Source organism: Mesoplodon mirus, assembly GCF_964341445.2.
Source record: "Mesoplodon mirus genome assembly, chromosome: 9".
NCBI classification, from domain to species: domain Eukaryota; kingdom Metazoa; phylum Chordata; class Mammalia; order Artiodactyla; family Ziphiidae; genus Mesoplodon; species Mesoplodon mirus.
The window spans coordinates 93,044,970-93,058,829 of NC_138985.1; the positions used below are offsets into that span (position 1 = coordinate 93,044,970).

Sequence of the window (13,860 nt, forward strand, 5' to 3'; positions counted from 1 at the left end):
TAAGTTGAGATCACTTGAGAATTAAAACCATGTTATCCGGGGCTTCCCTGGTGGCACAGGGGTTGAGAATCTGCCTGCCAATGCAGGGGACACAGGTCCGATCCCTGGACCAGAAAGATCCCACATGCCGCGGAGCAACTAAGCTTGTGCGCCACAACTATTGAGCCCGTGCTCTAGAGCCCGTGAGCCACAACTACTGAGCCCACGTGCCGCAACTACTGAAGCCTGCGCACCTAGAGCCCGTGCTCCACAAGAGAAGCCACTGCAATGAGAAGCCCGCACACCGCAACAAAGAGTAGCCCCTGCTCACCGCAACTAGAGAAGGCCCGCGTGCAGCAACCAAGACCCAACTCAGCCAAAAATAAATAAATACAATAATTTAAAAAAACCAAACCAACCCATGTTATCCTTGATTGGCTAGAGAAAATCATCAGCTGACCTTTCAAAATCCCATTGATTGACTTTGCTCATCTTATAAGGAACTGTAATTCATCACATTGCTAAGCAAGCCATGAATTTATAGTTACATGTTCAAAATAAAAACAATCATAGGGGCTTCCCTGGTGGCACAGTGGTTGAGAGTCCACCTGCCAATGCAGGGGACACGGGTTCGTGCCCCGGTCCGGGAAGATCCCACATGCCGCAGAGCGGCTGGGTCCGTGAGCCATGGCCGCTGAGCCTGCGCTCCGCAACGGGAGAGGCCACAACAGTGAGAGGCCCGTGTACCGAAAAAAAAAAAAAAAATCATAAAATTCCATTTCATTTGCTCAAGGTTTTTTCTTTTGTTCTTTTTTTGGGGGGGGTGGTATCTAACTATATGTATAAAAACACACTGACATATATGTGGTCAAAGTTTGTAAGACTGAAACAGGACAAATAAAATTTCTAGATTTCTTCAGGTTATCTAAGAATTCTGAGTTAATTAATAGATCTTTACTTTTCTACTCTTGTCAGCTCTTAAGAAGATGCACTATTAATGATGAATTTGAGTCTTTTACTTTAATTTTCTTCTGCTTGTAGTCCGGGAATACTAAAAACAGTGAAATTCTACCCCCTAAAAGGAGGAGGAGCCAGAAACCTATACCTCTCTTCAGCTTGGAGGATCAGCATTGCATATAATCAAGCAGTTGTTATGTATGAAAGACTGGGTAAGCAGTGGGCCCTAAAAGGTGACAGACATCCCCTAGAGGAAAACCTCAATAAAGCCAATTAGGAGGAATGCCTTCAGATAGGCAGGTAGATTTGAAAAAAGAAATGGCCTTGAGATTAAATATTCTCTTACTAGCTGTTTGAGGGCACACATGTGGCAAGCTGAAGCAGACCACCACAAAGACTTGTGTGGTGCTGCGACACAGAACCAGCTGGCCACTGAATGCTAACATGCTTTAATGGAATAATACATACAGCAAACCAGTATCCCAGATGATATATTCAAGAATGTATCCAATCACTTAACTGAGAGGGTCTTCTGTGTGGATAAAATATACAAAGGGTGTGAAACTCATTAGATGTACACGTGATCTCGTGTTAGTCCATGCGGATCTTTTAAAGATAGAATAAAGTCTCATGAAGAGGGTCATGAATGCAAAAAACAAAACTCTTCTCTCCTCACACCTCTTAAAAAAGAGAGAGAGCAATCAGCAGGAATTAATAAGAATCAGCAAACACTTGAAGAATTTTTGCAATATTCCTGAGAGATATACTTAATCTCACTACACTACCATTACACTTCTTTAAGTATTCCAAGCTAAAAACAGGTATTCCTGTTATATGTGGGAAAGAGCAATGTCAAAGACATAGAGTACTAATTAAAACTTGGTGGAATACCAGATATATCCTGCTAAGTGCCAGATCACCAGGTCACCAACCAGAGGTGTGTAGTTTTATAACATGGAACGTTTTAAAGCATTCCACTGTCTTAGAAAATCATCTTCCATCCATTTGCCTAATTGCAACTCCCTCTCCACAATGTATTTAAACCGTAGAGATCTGCAAAAGGAAATGAATGCTACTACATAGATCAGAATGAAGAAAACAGACTTTTGTTCACCAAAAAACATTCCCCTTGTTACCATGTCAATCTCAAAACACTTCCCACCTTACTTAGGTGTTCTTTAGAGGTCATTTCATCCTGGTTTAAACCTGGTATGACCCTGCTTACCTTAAAAGATTGCAAGCTAAAACACGGTAGTAGGATTTGTTATTACCCTTCTAGAAATGAGGGCAGTTAATGTATAATTAGCTAGTTGGGTATTCTTACAGTCATACTAAAACTCATTATTAAAGTTTTAAATTACTAGGCAATAATTTAGTTTGTCTTTAATGTCAGAAAAGAACAAGATAACTTCATGCAATTATAAGATAAGTGACCATGGATGGGGAAAGACTTTACCTAGACACAGTGATCACAAGCAAATGAAGAGAAAACAAATCCATAAAATCACAATGGAGCCCTGAGGCTACAGCCCCAAAGAAAGAAAAACATGGCTGTGGCTGTCTTTCAGGACCATAGCCTGGCTCATATCCCACGATCCACAAAGCCTGGACCACTCCATGGTTCTAATGCTGACTGTCAGTGAATGTGAACGTGGTGTTTTTAATGAATTTCTGCTAAGTTGTTCAACCCAAGAAAGCCCCATTTTTCTATGTATAGCTAATTAAACTCTTGGGGCACATGCCAACACCAAATCTAAATATCTACAAGCAGACAAAGGAGGTGGATCATGGAGCTAGCATTGTGGAAACCATCAAATCCAAAACTCAGCATATTTCTTCTTTATCTACTACAGCTGACCTTTCTCCATAGTACTAGAAAGAAACTGCTCTACCTGGGTCTGTCTAGGAGACTCATAATGACACCCAGCTGTTCCAAAAGCAGGATGATGTTTGTGATTCCAACATGGATGGATCAATACTGAGTTCTCAAGCCTGTTCAAACAGTGGCTGCTGGCCACTCAATCATCCATGCAGATAGATAAATGTATCTCTTATCTCTGCAACTATACTAAAATGTCTAGAAACATAGTTAGCAAACACTCATGCAGCATAAAGCATTATTTTAAGATAAAGTTACCCTCAGCCAAAATTTGAATTGTTTGGAAAGATTCACAGGCTACCTGACTGAAAAGAGGTATGTAATAACAATGCATTTCCAATATGAAAAGGCTTAAATTCATTTAGCAGCTTAAAATCATCAGGTTACAGCATAGTACTATTAAGTAAATTTATGATTTAAAAATTTTTTAAATGCCTAGTAAAAGAAGCACTGTTTCTCCTAATTCTAATCCCAAAGTTCCTGAAGCATTCCATTTGTTGTAGTCAAACTCATTTGTCTGTTATTGACTGCCCCCCGCCAAACGACTCTAGGGGAAATAATTTCCCAAATGTTGATTTTTCTCACCAGTAAAATAAGAGGACTATCCAGTCCATTGGCTAGCAACCTTAAAGGTGAGAATAAAATTATAAACTGCCCAATTTTATATGAAAATTGTCTTCTACATTACTTGTCCACAACTTAATCCACAAATAAGTAATTTACCAAGTCAGTCAAGAAATGAGTAAAACGAAAGTCGGAGAGAGAAACACAATTTGCGAGGGTCAAGTATGCATGGCCCAGAACGGTGGGAGGGAAACTGAAGCTGTACTGCAGTGAAGGTACCGGAGCTTCCAGGAGTGTGGGGTGAAAACACAACTATGGATAAAATATATATGAGTAAAAAGGAAAAAAGAAAACAAGCTACCTATGGCTTAATGAACTTTCCTTTCATCAGTCTTTAAAATTACAGTTGTTTTTGAAATTGAAATCCAGATCCCCTTGGCTGAATTTTAAGTTTTCCAGAGCTTTTATCATTCCTGTCTGGAAGAGCACGAAGGGATGTAAAAAAAAAAAAAAAGATGCCATCATACAGAAAGCCAAAATGAATCAATTTTGTGATGGCATCTGCTACTTTCCTTTTAATGTCACAAAGAGTAACAATAGTAACTTCAAACTCAATAGATAGCTTCATGTTGATGACAAGCTTCTTTACAAAATTAAGCACTATAATATGCTCTCTTTCAAGGTTAAATATAAAATTTAAAATCACTGGGTGATTAAACTACAGTTATACCAATTTTGAGCTTCTGAATGAACAAACTGCATGTACACTTGGCAAAGGAAAACAGGAGGAGAACAGAGGCAAGGAGTCAAATGGGCTGCCAGAAATCAATTTTCTTTTGTGGAGTTGCTGAGGGGTGGTGGAGGAATAAACATAAACATTGTTTATTATCAGGTTATGATGAGTATAAATCTGAATTTCATCTGGGAATTGCTGTTATAATAAAAATATGTGTATCTATTGCACAGTACATGCCCTGGCGCAAAGTTAATTGTAGGAAATTTCACAAGTAACTCCCTGCTCCTTACCATATTATATAGTAGAGTTGAAACAAGTTTTGGTTACCAAGCTAAGCCTTTTGCTTTTCAGTTGAATATCTGTGTTAACTTGCCAACTTTCTCCTATTAGTTGTTTCATATTAAGTTAGATTTGTTTTTGTCCTTTGAACTAAAATTCAAGAATCACAGCAGGAAATTGAGTGATTCAAAATTCACCAATGATGAAACTAACCTTCAATGCCGGAGGGCTTAGCAGCTTGTAATAAAAATTCAGTTTAGATCTCAAGATCAGATAAGTCTAAAAGAAACGTCAAGGTCATCTAAACCAACTACCAGTACTTTCACATAAACTGTATTTACCTGCTCCTAAATCTTTCCATGAAAGAAATGTTGAATTTTCTTGAGGAATAGTTTGGACTTGAGAAAAATGTCAAAACAGTTTTCCCATGCTGAATATAATTTTGAATGTACTATAAAAATATTTTCTTCCTGCTTTCCTACACTTACCTGTTAGTGTGTTCATGTTCTTGTATTATGGAACACTTAATGGTAACTTGTACACATGTAATACAGAAATCAAAATTCACTTTGATCAATGTGGTTTAATTCTTGTTACTTACTAAATGCTTTGCAAGGTAATACAAGAACATATTCTAACATTTTATAGATGTGATGAAACCTTAGTCACGTTGGCCTGTTGCTTGAAAGTCTATTCTAAACCTCATACACCTGCTGGCAGGAATGTTAACATGATACCACTGGGAAAATAGTTCCTCAAATGGTTAAACAAAGTCACCGTATCTCCGAGCAATTCTACCCCTAGGTACATACCCAAGAGAAATGAAAACATATGTCCACAGAGAAATTTGAGCACAAATATTTATAGAGGCATTATTCATAATAGCTAAAAGGTGTAAACAACCCAAATGTCTATCATCTGACAAATAAAAATTATATCTGTACAGTAGAGTATTATTTGGCCATAAAAAGGAATGAAGTACTGATACATGCTACAACATAGATGAATCTTGAAAACATTATATGAAGTAAAAAAGTTAGTTACAAAACACCACATATTGTATAATTCCATTTACAAGAAATGTCCAAAATAGGCAAATCTATACAAACAACAAGAAGGTTAGTTATTGCCTAGGGCTGGGGGATGAGGCTGGGAGATGAGGGGATGATAGCTAAAGGGTACAGGGTTTCCTTTTGAGGTGATAAAAATATTCTATGATAAAAATGTGGGAATGGTTGTAAATAACTGTGAATATACTAAAAACTATCATCAAATTACACTCTTTAAATGGGTGTATTTTATGTATGTGAGTTATAATTCAATAAAACTGTTATTTAAAAAAAAATCTGTTCTGAGATGTGAGGTACTTGACAATCAGCAAACCTCTTCCACAAAGTTCTTCTGGTCAGTAGTAAAAGAATTAGTTAAACTAAAGTCCAATTTACTTTATTGTCATTGGAACCAGCTTGCAGCATTTAGTTATGTATATTTCTACAATGTGAATGCAGTTTAAGAAAATACATCATTACATCAGATATTCCAGGCAACCTGCCACAAGACATTTTTACCGAAAAACCATCTTAAAAGGAATCCCTTTAACCAACCTCAGTGTATATGTTCTTTCTTGTTGCCTCATCTCCTTATAAGCTGCCGTTTCCCTAAAACTCTCATGTTAAACAGTACTGGGCATGATTAATTCACCTATTAATTCAACAAATATGTGAACCCTCATTGTACATGGGCTACGGCTTTAGGCACTTGTACATATGTACACGCACACATGCACGCACGCGCGCACACGAGACAAAGTCCCTGCTCTTGTGGAGCTTACAATCTGACAGGACAAGATAAACAATAAATAAATTTTAAGGTTTTTAAAAGAGGGTGCTGTGCTATGGAGGGGCGTTATTTCAGATCAAGTGGCCAGGAAAGGAGGCTTCTCTAAGGAAGCATGTTTGAGATGATAAAAGAAGGTGCCAGCTACACAAAGATCAGGGAGGATAACTCCAGGCAGAGGAAATAACTCTTGAAAGAATTAGGAGGAGGAAAAAAAAAAAAGGATTAACCGTGTGCTGCTGGTGACCAACCTCTGTGATTCTTATCACCATCCTAGTACAAACAAGTTGACTTGCAGATGGTAGCTGGAATAAGGGGTCTTATGTACCTTAAGACCGCTAAAAGGTCTCACAACTCTCCAACAAGGGGAGGCCGTCTCTAGTTAACCCCAGCCTGAAGTGATCTTTCCCTCTCTGCACCTCTCAGCACGTGTTTGTTGCCTGTACCACTCACTCTTACAAACAAATTGGTGCGAGGCACCGTGCTAGGAGTGCCAGAACTTAAACACAAATCAGCCCAGCACCCTGACAGCCCTTAGGGCAGGAAATAATCCAGTAGCACAGAAAATGTAGGCACAGACAACAAACACAAGGTAGAAAGTAAAAGCAGGCCACAAAAAAAGAGCTATAAAATTTAGGCACGTCCAGAGATTACTTCCAGCTGGAGGATCAGGGGAAGCTTCACGAGGTGGGCGCATGAGAAGAGGGAGAGTCTGTGACGCCTGAGAACTTGGACATGTGGGGAGAACAGATTGATCTGTTGTATCCCTAATAAACTTTAAATATATTTAAAAATACTTTTAGCTCCCCAACCAAGTTACAAAGCTTGATAAGGCTTCTCTCTCTCTGTGATCTCAATTTACGTGCTGATTCACTGTAAGAGATCATATGTCAATTTCAGCACCGAAGGTAAGGCTAAATTATTCTTTGCTTCATAACAAAGTTTTCACCTTTGAAACAGATGATGATCCCCCAAACCTCTTAATACATCATCTCATTTCAAAGGGACATTCCTAAGAGTTTTTCCAAAACTAAAAGGCATTACAGATAAACATGTATACAATGTGCTTCAGAATAACACATATATGAAATGTCTGCATATGTATTTGTGTGTCTGCATATGTGTAACACTATACATTAATTTCAGAATCTTACCAGATAATTTCAAATTTCCACTGCTAAACCAAAGTCTGTACTCATGAGAAAACATTTTTTTCACTGATTAAACTTGCCCACCCGGCTTTCAAAATCCCTTCCCATTCCCAACAAAACATTTTAAACCAGAGAAGAAAATCCAAACAACATTTTTTTAGGCAGTGTCTCAACATCTCTAAAAAATATTCCATGGCCAAACTCACCATAGAGAGCCGTCCAAGTTTGATTAATTACATCTAGACACACAGTTCCTGACCTGAAACAGATGGAAAGAATGGCATTTTTAAAAAAATTAGAAAGTTAGTTGCATGTATCTGGCAACTAGTTTAATCATCAGGAAAAATATTTTCATAGATCATTAAAAAAAACCCCAAAGAATCCCAATTGGGGAAAACATGATGAGGAGCAGAATATACACAAAGTCTTAAGTGTCTACTTAGAGATTGAAAGGGAAAACCAGTAACTATACAATGGAGAAACCAGACAACACCATAACCATGTGATGAGAATTAACATTGGTTATCAGGGCAGACAAACTTGTGCGCCTCCAAAGAGGATACCCTGAGGAGGACACAATCTCACTTTTTGGTTTTCTGGCCTTAAGAGCATACTCTGAACCTAATTATAAGGAAAAATCAGACAAACCCAAATTGAGGGACAGTAATGAAATAACTGGTCTTTATTCCTTAAAAATGTCAATTTTATAAAAAGCTGAGGAATGGTTTCAGATTGAAGTAGTTTAAAGAAACATGACAACTAAATGCAATAGATGATACTGGACTGGATCCTTTAATGAATTAAAAAAAAAAGTGCTAAAAAGTCCATTACCAGAATATGGCAGTAGATGAAAAAGTACTGCATTAATATTCAATTCCTGAATCTGACAACTATACTGCAGTTACATAAGAGAACATCCTTGCTAAGATGACTGATACATGAAAGTATTAAAGGACAATGGGGCATGATGTACATATATACATACAACCTCTCAGAGTTCAGAATACTTCATATGTATGCACGTGTGTGCGTGTGTGTAATATCAAAATTTAGTGCCATGACAAGGAAAAACTGCAGGATAAATAGTATTCTAAATAGAACTGGAAGTATAAAATAGGAGGCACTGATATCATATTTTAAAATATCACTACTAAAATATTAGAAGGAAAGAAAGGGATAATTAAGATTCATTAACTGTTTGCTTTACTCTCAAGGACTGAGAAATACTTTAAGGGCTGAAAATAATATAATCTGTACACTGAAGACAGATCTCTGGACAGTGTCTATACAAAGAGAACAGAGATATGGAATATTACAAATGTTAGCTGGATATCAAGAGAAATGAAGGACCCATTCATGACAGTGGAAAAAAACCAAGCAGTCCAATAGTGGACCCTGAACAAGTTAGAATATCGTAGTCCTGGATTCTATAATGGAAGTGACCATTCTTATAGTCCTATCTGTTGTTAAAATCCAAAAAGATAATTGAGGCTTTTTTATAACAGAGAGATGAACTCTAACCAAGAGCAGTTGCTGCTAAGATTTAAACATTTTTAAACAGTTACTTACGCTTCATCAATGTTGGGATGGAAAATTTTATTCATGAATCCTGTAAAAAGAGATGTTAATTAGCAGCAAAAAGTATCCAGAGAACAATTAGCTTTAAAGTATTTCAGTACTGGAAACAATTTCAGTATTAGGATAACTCATTACTTTCAATCTTAGATCTTTGGTTACTGGTAAGACTATATTCTCCTGGCTGTGTCAATTACTTAAAATACATCAGAGTTCTACTAATCAAATGAGCAAACTTTGAGAGCAATGCAGCTTCTAATACAAAATAATCATTACAAGAAATTATTTTCTGAGCTATGAAGGTACTTGCCAAGAAAATTTATAGTACTAAATGGTTTATAACTAGTGCCATGATAAAAGTTAAGAAAGCTACTCTGACTTTCCTCCCCAAAGTTTTATTGTTCAATCACTAAATGTGGAGGTTCTGCATTTGAACTTCTCCTTCCGAAGCTCAGTTACTGGTATCATTGTGCTACACCATGTGCGGAACATGAATGAAGCTGCTGAAATGCTAAAGGAGTACCGCTTCCAAACCACAAAGGATTTCATAAGAACAGTGACCAAAATATTTCCTTTAACTTTAGTCTACTCATTCCAGGAAACCCAGTTTTGATTAAAATTGGGGCAACAAAGAAATTAGGCAAGGTGTTCAAAAAAATTCTGTAAGATGGCTATATCTGTCAGGGATTCAAATTTTTTGATTTATTCCTAGAAAAACAAGTATGTATAGACTTTTAAACAAATATATTGATATTTAAATTCCAAAAAGAAATTATTTTCTAACTCAAAACCAGTGATTTAATCAGTTTGTATACAAGCAAATGACAGTATTCTAAAGCAGAGATCCACTGTCAAAGCTCTCATTTTGTCATCCTTATCGCCTTACTTCCTTTTTTAAATTAAATTAAATTTATTTATTTTTTGGCCGTGACACACGGCATGCGGGATCTTAGTTCCCTGACTAGGGACTGAACCCGTGCCCCCTGCAATGCAAGCACGGAGTCTTAAGCACTGGACCACCAGGGAAGTCCCCTTACTTCCTTTTTAGACTTCCTTATTCTGTACCCTCCTTTCAATAAATTGAAGTTCCTTATTAAGTGGCTATCACCACGACCCAATCCCACCCTCCCTCACCCCACCCCCATCTTACATGTTCTCTTTCATTCATTCAAAATATATTTGGTCAACATCTATGTGTCAGGCACTGTGCTTATTTAGGGTACAAAACCAAATAAAGACAGTACTCTATTCCCAAGGAGGTCACTGGAGCAATGGGACAAGACACACAAAGAAATAACTGCAGTGTGCAAAAAGAGGTGACAGGGGGCTTCCCTGGTGGCGCAGTGGTTGAGAATCTGCCTGCTAATGCAGGGGACAAGGGTTCGAGCCCTGGTCTGGCAAGATCCCACGTGCCGCGGAGCAACTAGGCCCGTGAGTCACAACTACTGAGCCTGCATGTCTGGAGCCTGTGCTGCGGAACAAGAGAGGCCGCGACAGTGAGAGGCCCGCGCATCGCGATGAAGAGTGGCCCCCGCTTGCCACAACTAGAGAAAGCCCTCGCACAGAAATGAAGACCCAACACAGCCAAAAAAAAAAAAAAAAAAAAAAAGCCAAGCATTTGAAGCCCTTAAAAAAAAAAAAAAAAAAAAAGAGGTGACAGGGGAAGCATGTATGAGGAGAGGAAGATGTCAGGAAAGATGCAGACAAGTGGTATCAAAGGAAGATCCTCAAGGATGAGGTGTGTCAGAGGTCATCTCCAAAAATCTAAGAAACTTCTCTAGACTTAGAAAACGGGGATGAGACTATATGAAATCCCAGACATTCCAATCCTCACGTGCTCTAGCCACTCCAAGTACTAATCATGCTTCCAATTTTTGTTTTTTAATCTTTTGTGTTGAAATAGCTTAATGTTTTATTTACTACTATCAAGAGAGCCCATACAATGTTTAAATTGCTCTGACGCAAAAAGATTTGTGTCCAATTACCATTTCATATTCATTTTTCATTCAAGATGTTTCAAAGTCTAGATGTACAAGGTATGTGTTTATGAGGCGATTATACTAAGCCAATGGAAATGTTCATGCCTTAATGTTAAGAGAGGAAAAAGCAGAATAAAAATTCTATCGAACCTCAGAAAAACACTAATACATATGTCCAAGAAGGCCTACGAGGATATCTGTTGCAGCAGTGTTTATAAAAGCCAAGAACCAAGTTCAACCCCATCAACAAGGGATGGGAGAGACTGTAGTACATTCTTATACTGGGAGTCCTATACAGCCAACGTAGTGAACAAGGCCAGTATGTATCAATTAGGATAGAGCCAAAGCTGAGGGGAAACAAAAAAGTTGCAGGATGATATACTTACAGCATGATACCATTTACATAAACTAAAACGAAGCAACACTACATATTCTCTATGGTAACGAGTATAGAAAACTGTATTGGACCAACATATACCAAATTTATAAGAGTAATTATTTTAGTGAGGGTGCAAGGGTCAAGGTCATGGTGGGAATAGGTAACAGAATGAGGAATGGTGATTAAAGATGAATTTATCTGTAAAACTATATTCCTTTAAAAAAGAACTAGCTCTTGCTTTGGCAGCACACATACTAAAAAGATATATGTGCTTGTATATTATTTGCCCTGGTATTTTAAAAAGTGTGCACATAGATAAAAAACTGCAAACAAATATGTACAAATATCAACAGTGCTTAGTTCTTAGTGGTGGGGATATTTTCTCTGTTATCCTTTTTAAACCACCCCCACCCCATACCAGAAGTAGGATCGCAGCAATGGAAATGGGTTAGAAGGAATGAAGCTTCAGAAAACTAAAAAGAGAATCACCATATGATCCAGCAATCCCGCTCCTGAGCATACACCCAGACAAAATTATAATTCAAAAAGATACATGCACCTCTATGTTCACAGCAGCACTATTCACAATAGTCAAGACATGGCAACAACCTAAATGTCCACTGACAGATGAATGGATAAAAAGATGTAGTACATATATACAATAGAATACTACTCAGCCATAAAAAAGAACAAAATAATGCCATTTGAATCAACGTGGATGCAACTAGAGATTATCATACTAAGTGAAGTAAGTCAGAAACAAAGACAAATACCATATGATATCACTTATATGTGGAATCTAAAATACAACACAAATGAACCCATCTATGAAGCAGAAACAGAATCATGGATGTAGAGAACAAGCTGGTGACTGCCAAGGGGAGGATGGAGTGGGAGGTTGGGGTGAGCAGATGTAAGCTATTACATACAGGATGGATAAACAACAAGGTCCTACTGTATAGCACAGGGAACTATAGTCAATATCCTATGATAAACCATAATGGAAAAGAATATGAAAAAAGAATGTATATACGTATAACTGAATCACTTTGCTGTAGAGCAGAAATTAACACAACACTGTAAATCAACTATACTTCAACAAAAAATTAAAAAAATAAAAGAATGAAGCTTCAATAATTTGATGTCACAGGGAACCTCAAAGGTATAAGTCAAGGAAATAGCTATGGTGAAAAAAGCTTTAAATGTTTATCAAAACTGTCTCTGAAAGATTAAGGTTCCTGCCTCCCTCCTTGTACAAGGTCTGGAGATTACATTTGGAATCAATATAGTTTCCACACTGTTTTCAATTTAATCTAGATTTTGGCTTGGTTGAGTCCAAGACTATATAAGAAATAGGGCCAAAAAGGGCTTAGTAAACATATTCTTTAGTAATAAATGGGTTGGAGCCCAGTCCCCAGTGCCCCTGCTAAATATAAAACCCCATCTGAGCTCTGAGGTGGAGAGCAGAATCGGATTGGAAAGAGAAAAGTACTAATAGGGATTTGGCTTCTAGTCCCAACTCTGCTATTAACTGCAGGCCTTGATCAGGTCACTACACTTCTGTGGGTCTGCTTCTTTACCTGCAAAGAGAAACAGCTGGGCTACATGATCTCCAAAACCTCCACTCTTACTCTGTTTGTAAAAGGACCATCAGCTCTAAAATCTAGGATTTAATAACAATGGCCAGACCTCTGAGAACAGAGGACTTAAGGGGAAATGGCCAATGGTTAAGTCCATAAGGGAAATTAATTCTGTGAGGCACATTTTTAGGTATATAAGTATTCTGGAGAATATAATACAAAGTTACTAACAAGCTAAAATACCACAAAGAGACACACAATCCACTGACTATTCCAAAGTAGGCAGAAATGGAGTTTATAAACTTGCCATTGAGGAACAAGCACAGCCAGACCATTTCTACTAAAAAACAATTTCCACACTACAATCATCTCTTCCTATACCAGGCTTTTTCTACTGTTAGAAAAATACCCAACGCAAATAAATGGAAAGGGTTAGATTTATCTATATCTGTATATATCTATATCTCCTTTACATTTGTCCTTGGATAAGCTGTGGGCAGCATTTCTGGCAAAGCTATTTACATTCTGGATAATGATGGCAACATGGAACTTCTGCACAAGGAGGGGAGGAGAGAAAGAACAGGCTAGGAATTCAGAGAAGGAACATTCTCAGGACTGAGTGTGTTTGCCCTGGCATGTTTTCCTTCCTTTTGGCAATGCTATCACCACATTAATGAATTTGTCTGCAACAAGAGAATTTTCCCAACACTTGTTTCCATTTGACCAGGAACTATTTTGAAGATATTTTAAGAGAACATATTTTGAAAACTGCTTTTATGGAAACATGATAAGTGGAAGCAGCAAGCCACCTTTAATCCATATGATTTAAGATTTTATTCACTACCAGACATTTTCTAATGATAACATTTCAGTGATTTGATCAGATAAAATTCAGAACTCCTTTGTTTAAATTTTTTGGACAATTATTCTCTGGCATGGCTCAAGCATTTATAAAAAAGGGGACAA

The 13,860-nt window shown here is 37.5% G+C and overlaps 1 protein-coding gene across 1 annotated transcript in view; it reads right to left on the reverse strand.

Moving 5' to 3' along the window:
- The window catches only part of UBE2H (ubiquitin conjugating enzyme E2 H), a 106,333-nt gene that overhangs the window by 16,917 nt on the left and 75,556 nt on the right, over positions 1–13,860 (reverse strand). Inside the window, exons 4-5 of the mRNA XM_082632077.1 lie at positions 8,951–8,990; positions 7,588–7,640 (exon numbers count right to left, since the gene is read on the reverse strand). Coding sequence (XP_082488203.1) covers positions 7,588–7,640; positions 8,951–8,990 — 93 coding nt within the window. The remainder of the gene's footprint in view (positions 1–7,587; positions 7,641–8,950; positions 8,991–13,860) is intronic.